At 49.0% G+C, this 18,073-nt stretch overlaps 1 protein-coding gene across 9 annotated transcripts in view; it reads left to right on the plus strand.

Moving 5' to 3' along the window:
- Pebp4 (phosphatidylethanolamine binding protein 4) overlaps positions 1-18,073 on the plus strand; it is a 231,877-nt gene that overhangs the window by 131,934 nt on the left and 81,870 nt on the right. For all 9 annotated transcript variants that reach the window (XM_048801594.1, XM_048801588.1, XM_048801589.1 and 6 more), the window contains one exon: positions 9,532-9,630. In XM_048801594.1, coding sequence (XP_048657551.1) covers positions 9,532-9,630 — 99 coding nt within the window. The remainder of the gene's footprint in view (positions 1-9,531; positions 9,631-18,073) is intronic.

Raw genomic sequence — 18,073 nt, forward strand, 5'->3', positions numbered from 1 at the left:
GAGTTGGGGGGCGGGGGGACTGGCGGCTTAAGGATTTGGATGCTTTGAAATCTTGGAAAGTCACCAAGCACAGGAGATCAGGTTCACCCAGGCAATGCCTGGTGGCACTGAGGGCCCATAAGGAAACTGGTGACCAAACTTGTATGGTGGAGCCAACCTCCCTCCCACTGGTGAGCACCGCCGAGTCACACCGACGTCAAGGAGGTGGTTTGCCCAGCCGTTCCCTGACCCTCCTCTTCCCTGGGGTTCTGGCAATTTCCTCTGGATTCAGACACCCGTGAAGAACAGAGGGACATGATGGGTTTTGGGGATGCTGCCAATGGTCCAGAGCCCCCTTGGGGCCAAGGACGAGTCCCCAGTAGGCTGGCTGGAGAGGAGGTTGTGGCCAGAACTGGTGGGTTTTGAAGACGGAGCTGATCAGGGTTGGCCAGTCTTGGAAGGGGCCCCTGGAGTCAATGGCCGAGGCCCGAGAGGCAGAGGCGGTGGTGCCCGAGGGGTGTTCCACAGGTTTGTTGAAGCCACGGGGACAACTGCAGGATCTGGGCATGAAACGAAGACTGAGCAGGAGGCAGGCAGCGTGTGTGACCCTCACAGCAGCATCCAGGGAGGCACAGGTGGCAGCGACCAAGACAGAAGAGGCTGTGGACCGAAAGCCCTGCCCCAGAGGAGCTGAGGGACAGGGAACAAGGACAGCCTCCTGACCTCCTGGCGCTGGGCGTGTGGGCACAAGAGAACACACGGTGGCCAAGGAGTGCTGGGGGCGGTCCTCGAGCAGAGTCCGGAAAAGACAAGGACACGGAGACAGCAATTTCTGGAGAGCCGGAGGGGGCTGAGAGAAGGCTCGTTATCGGCGGCCATTCCAGAGGGAAGAAGGGAAGAGTCTGGAAGAGGACGGGTGTGGAGGACTGGCTCAGAGGCCAGAGAGAAGGGTGAACGTGCAGAGGGGTGTAGCAGGGGACCAGTGGCTGAGAAGGGCAAGGGGGCTTGACGGAAAACCAGGAAGGGAGGCAGACTGTGGAGGCCCAGCTGCCTCTGTGGAGGCCGGTGGGGCAGTGACCAGAGGACCAGGCTCACTGGCCAACGGGAGTCAGTGTCGGTGTCTCTTTCTGCTCCCCTGGGTCACAGTGGCAGCGTGGGGCACAGGCTGTCCTGGAGAGGGACATTCTCTATGAGAACAACCAGCACCGTGGTGGGCTACATAAGTCGACAACCCTGTGTATCGATGGTGATGGAGGACAGAGCCACAGGTTCAAGGATGAGGCAAACGTGGCTAGGACAACTGACGGGGGTAGAGGTCCAGGACAAGGAGGCCACCTGTCCATCAGTAGAAATATTTGCCCTCTCCTTGGCTCCTCCTCACTCCACGGCCTGTCTCCCCTAACTCCCAGTTGGGACACACCCACTAAAATTCCTTTGGGAATAAGATGATCCAATTTTAAAATGGGCAAAAGATGGACATAGAGATTTTTCACCAAAGAAGAAATGTGTGTAGTCAACAGGACACGAAAAGATGCCATCATCACTAATCACTAGGAAAATGCAAATTAAAACCATGAGATGCTACATTGCAACCTCTAGAATGGCTACCATCAAGATGGCCACGAGGGCTGGTGAGGATGCCGAGAGCCCAGAACCTTCGGGCACTGCTGGGGAGATGGTCAAATGGCGCCAGTACTTTGGAAGACAGTTTGGTGATGTCTTAAAGTGTTGCACATAGTTTGCCATCGGACCCAGCCATTCCATTCTAGGTATCTCCCCAAGAGAATCGAAACCAACAGCTACACGGTGATTGCATCAGCATCACACATAATAGCCCCAAAGTGGAAATAACCCAAGTGTCCATCCGTGGAATATTAATAATAATAATAATAATAATAATAATGATAACGGCATTTGGACAAGTTGAGACCTAATTCTGCTTCTGTGTCAGCATCGTGGTTCCCGAGGACTGTGATCTGTTCTCTCGGCCCAGGTGCCTCACTCCTGTCCTGTTGCTTGGTGGTCAGGCTCTCGGTCAGTTGCTCTTCTCCAAATACCCCTCAAAATGGATGAGGAGTCCCTGAGCCCCCTGCCACAGCCAGCCCTCCTTACCTCTCAGCATCCGGGGGAAAGAGACAGAGACTGACATCTCCCAGGTAATGCTGTGAGATTACTGTACATTCGGCTTTAGGTTGTAATTTCAGTTTATTTTTAGCAGTTATATAGCTCACAGGCTCAAAATTCAAAACGATGGAACGAGCACACAGAGGCCTCTTTCCCACATCTATCCCACTTACCATAAAGCTGCCCCATCCACAGTGTCCACTAATTATTTAAAAAAATATATCCTTCCATAGTTTGTTTATGCAAAATATAAGCAAATGGGAAGAAATATCTCATCTTCTCTCTCTTATATAAAAGTAAGGAACTAGATGCGTGGTTTTGCACCTTGCTTTTTCCACTTAATTTACCCTGAAGAGCTTTTCACATCAGGTCTGAGAGATCTTCATTGTTTTCTTCTGGCTGTTTTTTGCAGCTGTAAAGTTTCCCATTGTGAGCATGTATCATTGTTGATTAACCAATCCCCAACTGATGGGCACTTGAGTTATTTCTAACTTTTTTGCTGTTACAGACAGAGCTGCATGAAGAACCTTAAATACAAGTCACTTCATAAGTGGGGAGAGATTTGTGAGTGGGGAAGTGACAGGCATGGGATTGCTGAGTTGAAAGGTCAATCACCCGGTCACGCATTCCCACAGCAAGGTAGAAGCTGGTGTGCCCACAGCCCTGACAACAGAGCACGCCGTCAGCCTGCAGTTCCCACCGTGCGTGGAAAGGGCTTTGGTTCTATCCAGCTTCCTGCAAGCATGGTCACTTTCATTTTCATTTTATTTTATTGTGCAAAGAACACTTAACAACTTAACAACTAAGATCTATCCTCAACAGACTTTTAAGTAACAATATAATATTGTTAACCACGGACACAATGTTGCAGCAGATCTTTAGAATGTATTCATCTCAAAATACTGAAATATCGAGTCCCCATTTTACCCCAGCGATCCCTGGCAACCCCTGTTCTGCTTTCTGCTTCTACAGGCTTGACTGTTTTCTGTACCTGTAAGTGGGATCACATGGCATTTGTCCCTCTGTGACTGGTTGGTTTCACTCAACATAATATCCTCCAAGTCTGCCTGCCCATGTTGCATATTAGAGCATTTCCTTCCTTTTTAAGGCTGAATAGTATTCCATTCTATGTGCAGGTGGTCCCCAACTTATAAAGACTTGACTTCTGATTTTTCAACTTTGCCAGGGTATGAAAGGTGATGTACATTCAATAGAAACCTTGCTTTGTGTTTTGAATCTTGATTTTCCCAGGCTAGTGCTATATGCAGTACCATACTCTCATGATGCCCAACTATAAGTGAATGCTGATGTTCTGAACACATTTCAGGCAGGCGAGGCTAATCTGCCATATTCGATAGGTTAGGCACAATAAATGCATTTTGGACTTAGACCCATTGGAAGTTGAGTATATTCTATCACTACGTAAGCCACGTAATTCAAGGAGCATCCATGTATACTATACTATTTTGTCTTCATCCATTCATTGATGGGCATTTGGATTATTCCATGTCTTGGCTACTGTGACCATGGCTGCATTGGACGTAGGAGTGCAGAGTTTTTCTTCGAGCCTCTTTTGAACATATCCCTGGAAGTGGGCTTGCTGGGTCAGACACGCAGGCTGACCTTCACCTCATGTCCTAAATGCACCAAATAGATGTCAGAATCATCAAGCTCTGCCTCTTGGTTTTTTAGCAACAAGCCAGAGGGAGAAGGACTTAGCTGAAGTCCCCCACGTGGCAGTGCTACAAGCATTCGTCCCTGGCGTGCCTGGCATTTAACTCGGAGTGCGTGACTCTCCTGACCATCTCTGACCTGGGCAGGAACATGTGTGGCAAGCATGAGATGTGCTGGGGCAATGCCATTGTTGGTTTGGTGGTTCTGTCGTACTGGGGTTGGACCCAGGGCCTCGGGTGTCCTAGGCAAGCCCCAGAGCAATTCTATTGTTGAAAGTGTTGGCTGTGGGTCCTTCTCTCTCGGCTGTACCTACAGGACGAGCTGCCATGGTCAGGAACAAGTTCCACATTCTGGGAGCCTGGCCAGTGCCCTCTTCCCTACTCTATTTTAGCTTGTCCACTCCAGAGAGTGGGTGGGATCCTGAGTCAGACTTCATATGGCCGACCGAAGGTCCAGCACTGTGTGTGTGTGTGTGTGTGTGTGTGTATGTATGTGTGTGGTGCTCGGTTCAAACCCAGGGCCTCACCTCTGTCAGACATGCTCTCTGGCACTGAGCCACATCCTCAGCCCACAGTCCAGCTCTGGAATACCTGTTTCCCAATTTCTGTGGTGAACAACAACCCCTTGACGTATACTTCTGCCCAGTATTTGCTAGATTGATTGTTGGCAATCAGGGTCATGAAATGAGCGGGACCCAGCTCCTCAGTCCACTAAGACAGAAGATCTGCAAGACCATCAGTGCACTAGCTCTTTCTTTCCTGCTGAGTCTTTGAAGAGGTCTGTTATGAGGTTGCTTAGCAGTGAGGTGATTGTACTAGCCTCTCTCCTGTTACTATAACAGAATACCCAAGGCTGGCTATATTATATAGAAAAGAGGTTTGTTTAGCTCATGATTCTGGAGGGTCAAGGGTATGACTCTAACCTGTGCTTGGCTTTGGTGAGGGCCTCATGGTGGATGGCATCACAATGGCAGGAACATATGGGAGTAAGAAATCGCATGGTGAGACAGGAAGCTAGAGAGCAGCTGGGGACTAACTGGGGTCTGCTGAGAAGTACAAGAACTACATTAATCCCTTCCAAGGGCTTAAGGACTCCCTGCAGGCCCTGTCTCTTTAAGGTCCCACCACCACACTGAGGACCAACCCTCCAACACATGGGCCCTTGGACAAATCACATCCAGGCCACCGTAGTAATCGAGGATGGACATCAGGATATGACCACCTCAGAGAAGGCCATGCAGAGGACTCATGAGTCCACTCTTGACTCACTGAAGAGACTCAGCGGTGTTGGACAGCTGCAGGTGGGCAGTGGGGCGGGGCGTGATGGATCAGGGATGAGGACCAATGAGGAGGAGTGCCCTGGGCATTGTCTGAACAGAATGATGAGGGTTCTGGGATCTCCCACAGTACCCTTTTTAAAAGTATAAATCTCAGCATAAAGGCAATGTGTTATAGTGCAGACACACTGGAAAAGGCAAAAGTAAGGTTCGTGAGGTTCATGAGGTTCTTACTCCTTCCCATGGAGGACATATATGGGCACGGCAGATGATTTTGATCTTCCCTTCTTTTTAAAGACAATGAGATCATGGAGCACAAAGGGTTTTCATAACCCACCGTGTGGTTCCATGTCCTTAAAAATTCCAGACATAAACATTTAAAATATATATTAATTTTATAGGCAAAGATAGGATTTAATTTTATTTTATTTGCATGACCTTCATTAGTAGTGAAATTGAACATTTGCTCGTATGTTTATCAATCGTTGGTATTTCTCGTTTTACGAATTCTTTGGATGTTGCTTGTCTATTTTTTTCCACTGGGTTATCAGTCTTTTTCTTATTCATTTAAAAAGTACTTATGTATTAAGAATCCAAACACTTTTTTCACATATCTTGCAAATATTTAGCCTAAGTTTATTGTCTTTGAATTTCATTTGGCTTTTTTCTCCATATACAAGATTCAAAATTCTATCTAGTTAGATTATATCAATCTCTTCCTTCATGCCATTTACTGCTGACAGTTTGGTATGTAGTTTTCCAGACATTTTCTATGCATATGCAAATATATCTATAAATATATATATAGAGGGAGATAGTTATATATGTAAAGTTTCCCTGCACATTTGAGATGTCATATCCACTCTTCTGCAACTTGCTTATTTCATGCACTAGCATATTACAGACATTTCCCCTATTAGTATATAAAGATCTAATTCCAACTGTATTCCCTTGAATGAATTCAATATTATGTTCTTTAAGCCAGTTTTTAAACATTGTTTTTCATGTACACATTTAAGTATGGAAGTTTTCTGGGGTTTGAAAGAAACAGAAACCTAAGTTTAGTTATTCCGTGCAGTGAGTCAATAGTCCCAATGGCATTTATAAAACAATCTGTCCTTTCCCTCTTACTTGAAATAACTTTGTCTTATATTAAATATCATATATAAAATGGTAATTATCATATATTAAATATATATATTGAAATTTTGAGTTTTTCTCAATATTTTTCTTTCTTCTTTTATTTATTCCTCAATCAATGCCACATTTTTCTAGTTATTATAGCTTTAAAATATATTTTAATACCTATAAAATCAATTCCATTCCCTGTCTCATCTTTTTCAGTATTACCTTTTTCAATATTACCAATTTTTCCTTTTATTTGCTTATTTTTTTTGCATTTAATTATGGGCTTTGGAATCATTTCTGAAATTCCCAAAACATCTAACTTGGGATTTAGATTGCAAATGTGTTCAATTAATAAAGTTTTATTGACACCTTTACCAAACATTTCAGTTTAAAAGCAGAGTGTGGGGTGGGGATGTGGCTCAAGCGGTAGCGCGCTCGCCTGGCATGCGTGCGGCCCGGGTTCGATCCTCAGCACCACATACAGACAAAGATGTTGTGTCCGCCAAATATTAAAAAAAATATATTAAAATTTAAAAAAAATAAATAAAATAAAAGCAGAGTGCGTATCTCTCCATCTACTCAATTTTTCTTCTTATGTTCACCAGTAACATGTTGTTTTCTTTATATCATGCTTATTTTGAGATTTTTTTTTGCATTTTTTATTACAAAATTACATTGTAAATGGGATTTTTTATATATATGTTTTATGACTTATTAAGATAGAGGAAGCATTGGTTTTGTGTACATTTGGTAACAGCTGACTTTACTGAATATTATTCTAGCTGTTTTCAGTTTTTTCATGAATTCCTTATATTGACAACCATGTAATTTGCAAAAACAAAATTGGGGAAAAGGAAGGATAGATGGTTTGATTCCTTCTTCTACTGTATTTATACTCTTTTTCTTTTTATTGTTTATTGTTTGAGCTAAAACAAATTCTGGGTTGAATCAAAGATACAGTTTTCTCCTTCGGGGAGTCCACAGAGATCAGACACACATCCTAATATTTTCTTCTCCTTTTCTTTCTCTTCCAAGTTCTTACAAATCTTCTCAGGTTTATCTTCACATTCTCTGATTTAATTTACTATGGCATCTAATATGTGGCTCCTTGTCCTTTTGGATTTTAACATTCAACGATCAGCATTTGCATCCCTAGACTCTGGAAAGCTGCCAGTGATCCCAATGGTCACAGCCAATGTTCTTTCTGGGTCATTACCCCCAACTGTCATGGCGGCTGTATTGACACCACCTCCCCCCCATCCTTGAACCCAGGACTCCAGGCTCCCCTGGGTTCCCTCCGGACTCTCTTCCCCTCCCCACCCCTTCAGTTCTCCCTCCACAAGTTCTCTCTGAAGGAGGCTGTCCATCCCCAGGTCCAGTGCCTGTTTGCCAAGTCTAGAGAGAGCTCCAACCTCATCACTCCATTGAAAGGACACCTGCCTGTGCATTCCAACACCAAACCCACAGGCTCGGCTTCTCCAGCTTTCTACTCCTGGTGTCCAGATGCCCCAGGTCCTAGCCGTTCCCCAGATGTCCCCTAGGCATCCCCATGCCACTCCCTTTGCCGACAGAGGGCTTATCCTGACCTTTACCTGCTCATCCTTCAAGATCAAGCTCAGAGACAACCCTGGGCAGCCCTCTGGATTCCTGAGGTCCAGAGGTCCGGGCTCCCTCCCTGCGGTTCCCTCTGTACTTGGGCACCTGGAACAAGGTAGAGAAGTTGCATAGGTGTCCATCCAGGTCAAAAGGAGGGCCAGCAATCGCTGGTCATCCATCTCCTTGCCCTCTCCTCCCCCTACCCCCACACTCACAAGTCTAAGCCCCCACCCAGGTTCAATCCTGCCTGCATTGTGCATGCTGCACCTGACCAGCCACACGGCACCTGACCCTGCCGAGCCGGACTGCCCAGGGGCCCAGCTCCATGCCTGTAGTGTATTCCTTCTCTCACTTTCTGAAACGACTACTTAATGCTTCTTCTCTATCCCTCAGTGTCCTACAACCCTTTCCCTGATGCCCTTGCCTCTAATTCATTGAAAACTAGAAGCAATTGAGAGACAAACGTCCTCGCCCCGACCACACCTTCCAACTCTGTTGCCTCAGAACCGTGCCCCCTGCTCCTCCCAGAGACCAGGCCCTGCCCTTTGCTCTGTTCCTGTCCCCTCCCACCTTCCTCTGGCCTTGGCCTGGCGACAGCTGTCTTCTTCCTCTCTGCCATGGGCACCTGCTCTCCTGCAGATCATTTCCTTGGGCTTACAAACATTCTGACTACCATCCGCCGCTGTAAAGAAGCCTCCTGGCTCTTCCTTCCTCTCCAGGCCCAGCCCCACCTCGTCCCACCGTCCCACACCCAAGTTCCCTCTCCCGGCTTACCTCGGCCTCCTGCGAGCCTCAGTCCTTCCTCCTCCGCGAAGCTTGTCTCGCCAACATAACGGTGATCTCCACGCTGTCACATCCGCGCCCTCCTCCTGCTCTACGTCTCAGCCCCCTTCAGCCGGGCTGGCCCCTTTCTCCTTCTAGAAACACCTTCCGTGTGGGCTCCCATGACACCTGCTCTCCAGGTGCCCACACGTCTAAAAAGGAAAATCAAGGCCCAGCGTTGCCCTGCCCAGAACCCTCCTGGGGTTCTGCTGTACTTCCAGTCGACTCCCACTCTGACCCAAGCCCAAAACCTGCTGGGCCTGGCCCCTGGCACCCGCCACCCCACCCTGTCGTCCTCTACGGCTGGCTGCAGTGACCTTCTTCCTGTTCCCACCCGAATACCTGGAGCAGCTCCTGCCTCGTCCCGGAGGCCCGTTTCCACTTGTCCCACCCAATTTCACCTTCATCTCAGCTGGACACCTTCTTACCTGTTTATTTTTATTATCTGTGTCTTAGAATAAAAGCTCCCTGGAAGCGTGGAGCATACCATCCTCGCTCCCCTGGCCTCCTGGCACCTGGAGTAGTGTCTGTCGGGGACAGAGAGGGTGTGCGGCTGAAGCTGGTTGGAGGGTGGAATGAAGGTGTCTGTTGACTTGCTCCAACGGTACCAGAAGCTCCCGGAGGGTGGGTGCCCTGCTTGAGGTTCCGCTGTTTCTTGCAAGATGCTGGGGACCTCCTTATAAATAGGCCTCCTTGGACTTATTTCTTCATCAAGGGAAAGCCAACAGGCTCCGGGGTCTACTTCATAGCCTGCATTTCTCTGAGAATAAACACAATGAGGGGGATGTCATGAGACCAAGGACCAAGTGGGGAGGAGGGCTAAGGGCTGGCCAGCCCTCGTCAGCTGGAATGGGGGTAAGGGAGCCCCCCCCCCCCGGATTCTCAACAACCTGGCCCTGGTGCTACATCACCTTCTGGTGTGTGTGTTACAGGGTGCAACCTACACCTTGATGATGGTGGATCCCGATGCTCCCAGCAGGTCAGAGCCCACCAAGAGATACTGGAGACATTGGCTGGTGACAGATATCAAGGTAAGCAGGCCAAGAGGCACTTTGGGACCTGTTTGGAAGACCATCATTCTGTGCAGACTCTCCTTTAGAGGGGGACGAGGTCAAGCGAGGATGGTCATGTCAGATGGCCCTGAACACTCAGCTGTCAGCTTCTCCCAAGTTCACAGTGATTTAAAAAGAAGTCCAAGGACCAGCAAGGGCTGCACCAGGACACTGAGTTCTCAGCACAGAGCAGGAGAAAGCCCCGATATCTAGAGTTTGTTGATTTTTGTGGCCTAGGTAGTCCCACCACGGGCAATTTCAAGTCACCAGTGATTTAAGAACCAACTCACAAAACGTCTGAGAAACACGATGGTTGGCGCCAGCACATCAGTGGATCTGGGGGCCCTGGTGCGATTCCGGAAATCCAGCTGGCAGTCCTGGCAGTGGGGGGTGTGCGGGGGTCCTCCTGCTGGGCAAGGGGCGTGGAGAAGCAGGGTGACTACCCTTTCTTGTGCAGAAACAAACAACACCTTCTTCGTCATCCCATCTGACGGTGAAGGAGCCTGGCTCGCCCTTTCCAGGGCAGGTCTCAGGGACACAGATTTGGTGGGCTTTTGAGGGGCTTCTGGGGAGGGGGAGGCTCCATTGCCAAGCAAGCCTTTAATACTCTGGGTTAAATGGAATGAACCCCATTCCTCACCCGATGGCCTTCTAGAATTTCTATTGTCCTCATATACACAACAGTCATCCCTTGGTGCCCTCGGGGGTTGGGGTACCAGGACCCCCCCCACCATAGGTACCCAAATCTACAGGTGCTCAAGTCCTGTATATAAAATGGTGTAGGATTTGCATCGAGCCTATGCAATCCTCCAATAGACTTTAAATAATTTCTACATGATTTATAATACCTGATACAACATATATGCTATGCCAGTAGCTGTTATACTGTATTGTTTAAGGAATAATGACAAGAAAACAGTCGATGTGTTTGGATTCAATTACGTGTGTGTGTGTGTGTGTGTGTGTATGCAGATAGTGATCAATATAGATAGGTACATTTTCAATTCTCAGTTGGTTGAATCTGAGGAAAAGGAACCCACGGGTACAGAGGACCAGCTGTATATCATATGCATTTATTTCTCAACCTCATGAAATCACAAAATCTTTTGTTCACAAGCGCCTGGCCATGTCATGTGGGGCATGCCACACTAGCCTATGGTGTTCACAAATCTATGCCTGGGAATCCTGTGGATGGCTTTTGAGAAGAGTATGTGATGTCCTCAAACCCTGTAAGGTCGTGGGAGCCCAGGGCTAGGAAGCCTAAGTTTGGATCCAGTTTGGTCTCGGCTGACTACCCGCTCTGTGACCTTGGGAGCCCGTCTGGCGTCCTGGCTTTGTCTGTGATGCAGGAGTCATGGTATTGATTTCACGGGGTCATTGTGATGATGGCTGAGATGGACCCCTGAGAGCACACTGGAAAATGCAGAGAAACCCACAGACCACAAGGGCTTGTGTTTTCCTGCCGCAGCTAAGGACAGAGGAAGGGGCATCCGTATAACTAAGTATCGACTCCTGAGCAAGACACCAGAGTGGGGACCAGGAGTGGGCAGTTAGCCTGGCAACCAACCCCAGCCCCGCAACCAGGCCGCTTCCTAGGAAGTTCAGGGGGCAGCCCTCCTTGGGGGCAGACTGACTGCTGCCCAAAGGGCTCCCTCAAGGACTCCCCAGTAGCAGCTTCTTGGGCAGGGACCAGCTGCCTCCCAACGCCCTTCCCTGGCCAGGTGTTCCTCTCTGGAAACACTGCAGGGGGGCAGCTGGGGTAGGGCCGTGCCACGGGGATGGTGGGGAGCAGAGGACTCAAAAAGGGAAGCTCTCCCCGTCTAGAGCACTGCTGTTTTCTGGATGCTGGTGACGATGGCAAAGGGTGGTGGCTCGAGAGCAGCACACGCTTCAAAGGTCAAGTTCACTGCCTGCACACTCAGGCGCACGGGGCTTCCTGCAAGAGGGTTCCACTCCATGATTCTGAGGCTAGAGTGCAGACACAGCCTCGGACGGCATGGTTTCAGAGCCAAGGGGCCTTGGGAGCATGTCACGGCCTCTCTTCAAAGCCCTAAGCCCCCCTCCCACCCTGCACTCCCCTCACCCCAGTCCTCACTCGGGACACGTTTCTCACAGGAGCCTGTGCCACAGATGTGCTTAGCCCCAGCAGCTCAGTTTAGAGGCAAAGCAGGTGGCAGGTGACAGGTGGCAGCTGTCAGGCAAGACTGCTAAGCCGCAGAGCTTAACCAGGGCCACCTGCCCGGGTGCAGCCCTCGACTTCCCGATGGGCCAGCTGGAGGAGGCTCTGGTTTCAGTCACATTTTCACCCACTTTCCCTCGTCTGGGTGCCCAGCAGGAAGCAGCAGTCCTCCCGGCTGTGTCCACTTGACCCTGCCCCCCTGCCCCCGAATTCCGCCAGCCACAAAGACGTTATAAGCCAAACCCGCTGAGGTCCCGGGTCCTGGACCTTGGCCACAGGAAGCCAGGGCTCTGATCAAATCTGGGAGCACTTCCTCTGCGCTGGTGCTCTCCACGGCCCAGCGGGTCTCAGTAGCATGCACTCAATGTGCCGGCAGCCGGTAACCTGCGGCTTCCCGGGCCCTTCGCTGCCAACACGGCCTCCAGGGTGAACCAGCGGTGTGGAGGAAGGCGAGGCGTGGGTGCTGGGAGGCTGTGGCTGTGGGCAACAGTGCCTGTGGTGGACCCATCCTCCAGTGAAAAGCACGTTGAAACTTGCCAGGGTCTCCACCACTTTGTAAAGTAGCATTGCCCATCTCATGGATGGGGAAGCAAAGGCTGGAGGGCCGGATGATGCAGGCTTTCAACGGGGGGGGGNGGGGCGGTGGCTGCAGAGGTGGGTCTTGGGTGCATGCCCCAGACTCCACACCACGCATGCCCGGCGTGCAGGGTGGGGTTGCAACACATCTCTGCCAGCTTCCCTCCATAAGTTAGGAAAATCATCTCTGCAGCCCCCCGAGATCCCTCCCAGGGCTCTCTGACTGACTGCTTGGTAGGTAGAAGCTGCCCAGAGAGTGCCCCCAGGGTAAATGAAGCACACCTCGTCAGTGTTTTGAATCCCGGGGAAACTACACCCCACCCACCATCATTCCCCAAAGTGTCTCATCAGGAAAGCATGTGGTGACCTCCCTGCAGAGTGACAACAGCCCTGAGAGTCCCCAGGCCACAGAGGCAGACTTGGTGGAATCTGGGCTGGCCTTGAGATTGGGGGATGGAGTCTAATTAGATGGTGGACCAGACCATGCCCAGAAACATCTGTAGCCCCCCAGCTCACCCCAAAGAGAAGCTGGCAGGGTATAGACTAGAGTTAGGATAACTTCTATTCCTACAGGCAACTTAGATGAAAACCAGGAGTTAGAGAGATGCCCAGCAGTAGGGACCAGGCATTCGCATGGTAACTTTTGCTCACTAGTTCAACAGATAAATACATTGAACAGTATTCAAGGTAGCTTAGTGGTTAAGAGCAATGACTCTCAAGCCAAACTTCTGTGGTTCAAATCCCAAATCCACCATTATTAGCTTTGTGATCTTAGGTTAGTTGCTCAACTTCTCTGTTTCACTATACTCCCTTGTAAAATGGAGACAGTAATAGTCTCTACTTCACACTGTCGGTGTGAAGCTTAACTGAGTTATTTTAGAGAAAGTGCTTAGGACAATACCCAGAACACACAGCCAGCCCTATACAATTTTTATTATCATTGCTCTAAGTCAAATACCTCTAGAGGTCTGGGTCATAAACACAAAATAGAAGAAGGCATTGTTCCTGCACAGTGGTAGTAATATGAGAACCCAGGGGCAGACATGGGGTGGAACTTCCTATATCTGTGGGTTCCCATTGGCTCAGGAACAGGACTAGAAGGCAGTACCCAAACCTAGCCAGACCAGGGACTGATGTCTACCGCCTGGTGTCCTTCCTGGCCTCTCTTGGAAACTGTCCCACAGAGTAGAAGAGCCTTGGACAGATAAGGTCTCCGTGCCGCTACCCCAGCCCTGTGTCCCCTGCCTTCCCTCAAAGCTGCTTTTCAGTCCTGATCGACTCTGATTAATAATCCTCATGCCGAAGCTTCATTAAGATATCAATTAATTTGCATCCGTTCATTTCAAGAGAAACACGGACTGGTTCCCCTTCTGTTTGTGTCTGAGATGAGTGCTCAGGGCTTTCCATGTAGAGACTGTCATTAGACTCTTTATTGTTAATGGGAATATCGAGCACAAGAAGATGGTGCATTAATACTTTCCACAAAGAATGTCATGATTGGTGACAAAGAACACTAGGAACAATTAAGGAGACAAGAGTACCTTTTTTTTTTCTTCCAAAAAAGAAAATCTTCCTAGAAACCGTCAATGATTCTAAAATTTGCCCTGAATATCTTTTTTGTTTTAAGAAAGAAAAGGAGCCGGCAAGTTCCTGTTTCTCTTTCATTCAGTGCCCTCAACCTTTGGCAGCTGTAAATGCAACCAATTCCGGGGCGAATTGAAAGGACCTCTAAGGGGTCATTATTCTGTCTACTTTTCTATAGGGTTGAATTTTTCCATAATTGGAGTTGGATTTTTTTTTCAAGGACCTCTAAGTGAGTTTGGTGAATAAGATAAAGGTCAGGGGGGACCCAATAAACAGGGCGATGATGATAGCTCCCTGCTTTCTTGAAATGTGGTCAGTGTGTGCCAGCATCCTTGTGTGTGAGTGACAGGTCCCACTCCTGAGTGATTTCAGTCAAGTCGCTTGACTTCTCTGAGACTGTGGCTTCTGCTCTGGAAAACGGACACAAATCCTTACTCCCCAGGGCACAGATGAGCAAAGGAAATTACATAAGCAAAGGAAGGCTTCCTCAAGAGGTACGGTAGCCTGATTCTTAATCAATCCAGCAGCGAATCCTGTAGAAATCTAGATATGTATAAATAATTATGGAATGTAATTTTTTTTATATATACTCAGAACCCCACCAATGATAGCAAACAGAATAAATGATGTTTACAGGACCACAAGTGAGCCAAAGAGCCCCGGCTTTTCAGGGTTGTGGCCCTGCCTGGGGAGGGTTCACTTTACGTAACTGGAAAGCCCAGTTACGTCCCTGAGAGCATGCGTGTTTAGATCCAGGGCCATTGAGAGTGTTGCCTGTTGGGGTCGGAAACCAGGTTTGTTACCCCCCCCCCCCCCCGGAGCCGGAGCCTGGACTTCAGGGTCTGCCTCTTTCTTCTGGCCGGGAGTCTCTAAGCCTCCGTTTCTTCACCACTGCGAGGGGTGTGATATCTATTTTCAGGTGTTCAGGCTCCTGACACATAATGGTAGGGACTCTCTCCCCCAACACCCCAACCTTGAGATCTGACCACAGCAGATAGCTAGCTACTGAAGAGTTAGCCAAGTCCCTTAGAACACTGGACTCAGGTTTTGCAAAGTTGAACTTCCAGACAGGGCCCTTTTGTCTTTCAAGTCTGGAAGGATCGGGGCCCAGCCTGGAGGGCCCGGCTTGAGCTAGGCCAGCTGGGTGGAGGCGGCCAGTCCATCTTGTCCTTCAGCCTCTGGGGACCACCCTGTGACTTGCTGGATCAGGCCCCCTGGGGTCGTCCCTGACAACAGCCATGACCGGGGGCTGGGTGGCAGGGGACGGTCAGGCCTCAGCTGGCCTGTCACAGCCGGGGCTGTGGCCCCTTCTTCTTTTATTTGGAACACAAGCCAGCAGCACCCCTCACCATCTCCTTATCACCACCGTCCCCAGCCGCTGTCATTGTCCTACCCCAGGGATGCCTTCGCTTCCATTCAAAATGATTTAAATAAAATGTTGCTACAAAGTGGAATATTATCTTTTGATGAATGTTTTTAAAGCCCTTTAGGTTTTCATGGTAATTTGTAGTGTAAAATTATTTGGAGATAAGAGCCAAATTAGCTCTCCTAGGCTGAGGTCGCCGTGTCCTGTTATCCATGTGAGCAGTGTTTAAATATAATCAGTCCTTAGACTAATGCAGCATAATTGTTCATTTGAAATAGCTTTTTTTTTTACTCCATTCAATGAGTCATTAAAATATTCAAGGGATAATGCAGTGAATTGGAAATGAATTTATCATATTATCCCATACATACTGTAGCGCTTCAGGTAACTAAGGAGAAAGGCGGGGAGGGGGAGAGGATGTGGATGTCCCGCCCCCGGGGAGGGAAGGAGCTCGCACAGGACGGCGGTGAACAGGGCTTTTAGTGGGTCTGTGGCCAGGCAGAGAGGCCAACAGGAGGGAGAGGAAGACAGAATGCTGCTCTTCAAGGAGCTCTCTCTCTCTCTCTCTCTCTGCACTCTGAGAATCTGTGCTCCACCACAGCTCCGCTGTTAACTTATTTTTATCAAATATGTGTTTATATCAGAAAGTCGTTATGGAAACCAATTCTGCCATCCAGGAGAATTCCTGGATCAGGCAGAAAATTCTCGCAACACCCCCCGCCACACACACACACACACACACACACACACACACAGCATTGCACAGCCTTGCTCACCCAACTCTGCACTCGCTCTGACCTGATGGCAGGGGTGGTGGGCACCCTGGCTCCCCTCCAGGGGCAGAGCTGTGAGATGGATGCGCTTGAGGCCAGCAGACCCCCATCCACCCCATCCTACAAGGAGGAGCCAGGGCTTGCTGCTGGCTCCTGGGAGTCATCACCCACCCTCTGGCAGAGGCTCTCAGGAAAGGACAGGGCTGAGGGTGGGAGGAAAGGCCACGGCAGAATCTTTGAAGCACAGTGATCCTCCTTTCGTCTCAGGAAAGTTCTGTCCCTGTGCATGGTTGGTGCCGTGCCCTGGGCACACTATTTGAAGAGGGCTGGGGACCAACCCGAGGACAGTAGACAGAACTGTGAGGTTCTTTAGAAACCACATCAGGTCAGCAACCACAAAAGAGGAGGAGGGCCAGCCTCAGGAAGCCAGAGGACTAGCGGTGGAGACCTCACTGAGAAGCAGGAAGGTCCTGCTGCCCCCACGGGGCAGCATAAGGACCCATAGGTAAAATGTGACAGGCTGCAATCTGACTCCTTATCAGGAAGAACTTTCTTAAGAATTGAACTGCCTGATGACGAGCACATACCCTGCAGAGCAAGTCCCTCTTCACTGAAAGTAATCATCTGTGGGGGGCCTAGGAAATGTGTTCCCCAGGTGGAGGCTGGTGCAGAGGACCAGTCAGATGTGCCCCTTGGCACCTCCAAACAATGTCTTTTTTTTTTTTTTTTGAGAGAGAGAGAGAGAATTTTTTAATTTTTTTTTTCAGTTTTCGGTGGACACAACATTTTTATTTTACTTTTATGTGGTGCTGAGGATCGAACCCAGCGCCCCACGCATGCCAGGCGAGTGTGCTACTGCTTGAGCCACATCCCCAGCCCCCAAACAATGTCTTTAATGTGTATTTCCCCTCCTGACCAGAGATATCTTAGAGCTTATATCCATAAAACTAACATATAAACACCACCAACAACTCAAGAAGGAAGAATAAGGAGAGAGGGAAGAAGAAATATAGTAAGAAAAACCATTTACACACTTGGCAGATGGTACCAGGCATTGCCTTTTATATTAATATCTCATTGAATTCTCACAAAAGGAATTAAATAGAAGAGGAAGGCAGAAAAAATTAGTAAACTGAGGCGTGGAGTGGTAAGCAACATGCCTAAGATGTCAGAGCTAGCAAGTGACTGGGGTTTGAGCTCAAAGCCTAACCACATACTCACAATGCCATGGTGCTTTTATTAGCACTTTTTGTTGCTATAACAAAATACCTGAGGCTGGGTCCTTTACCAAGGAAGGAGATTTCTTTAGCTCGCAGCACTAGAGATTGAAAGTCTTTCAATTGGAGATTGAAAGTCCATCTGGTGAGGACCTCATGGAGGATGGCATCACAGTGGTAGGAGCCCATGTTGAAGAAATCAAATGTTAAGACGGGAAGCCAGAAAATTTCAGGGACCAGGCTTGCTCTTTTTTATAACAACTCAGTCTTGAAGGAACTAACTGGGGTCTCAAGAGAACTACACTGATCACTTCTGCAGGCCTTACCACCTTCTACTGGGCCCCACACCTTAAAGGTGCCACCACCTCAGCACTCCCATACAGGAACCAAATCATTCCTTGGGGGACACTGTACATCCAAATCATAGCAATACTTCTGCAGAGTTTAGGTGGGTTCCACACCCACTACCTAGGCACAGCCTTCGTAAGAGCTTGCTTTGGGGTTTGTTGTTTTGGAGTCTCTTTTCCCTCTCGGGCTGGTGGGAGTAGTGTGGGTTGAGGTCAGTGTCCTCTCTGTGCTTGGCACCTCTGCTGAGGCACCACCATGACCCTGGAGTTCAAATGCAGCCTGGCCTCAAAGATCAGTTCTCCAATATACCATGAGCAAACGATTACCTCCCCAAGTCTGTGGCCTCATCTGGATAAGAGAAACCACTGCCAACCCCACA

The sequence above is a fragment of the Marmota marmota genome, unplaced genomic scaffold (genome assembly GCF_001458135.2).
Source record: "Marmota marmota marmota unplaced genomic scaffold, marMar, whole genome shotgun sequence".
Taxonomy (NCBI): domain Eukaryota; kingdom Metazoa; phylum Chordata; class Mammalia; order Rodentia; family Sciuridae; genus Marmota; species Marmota marmota.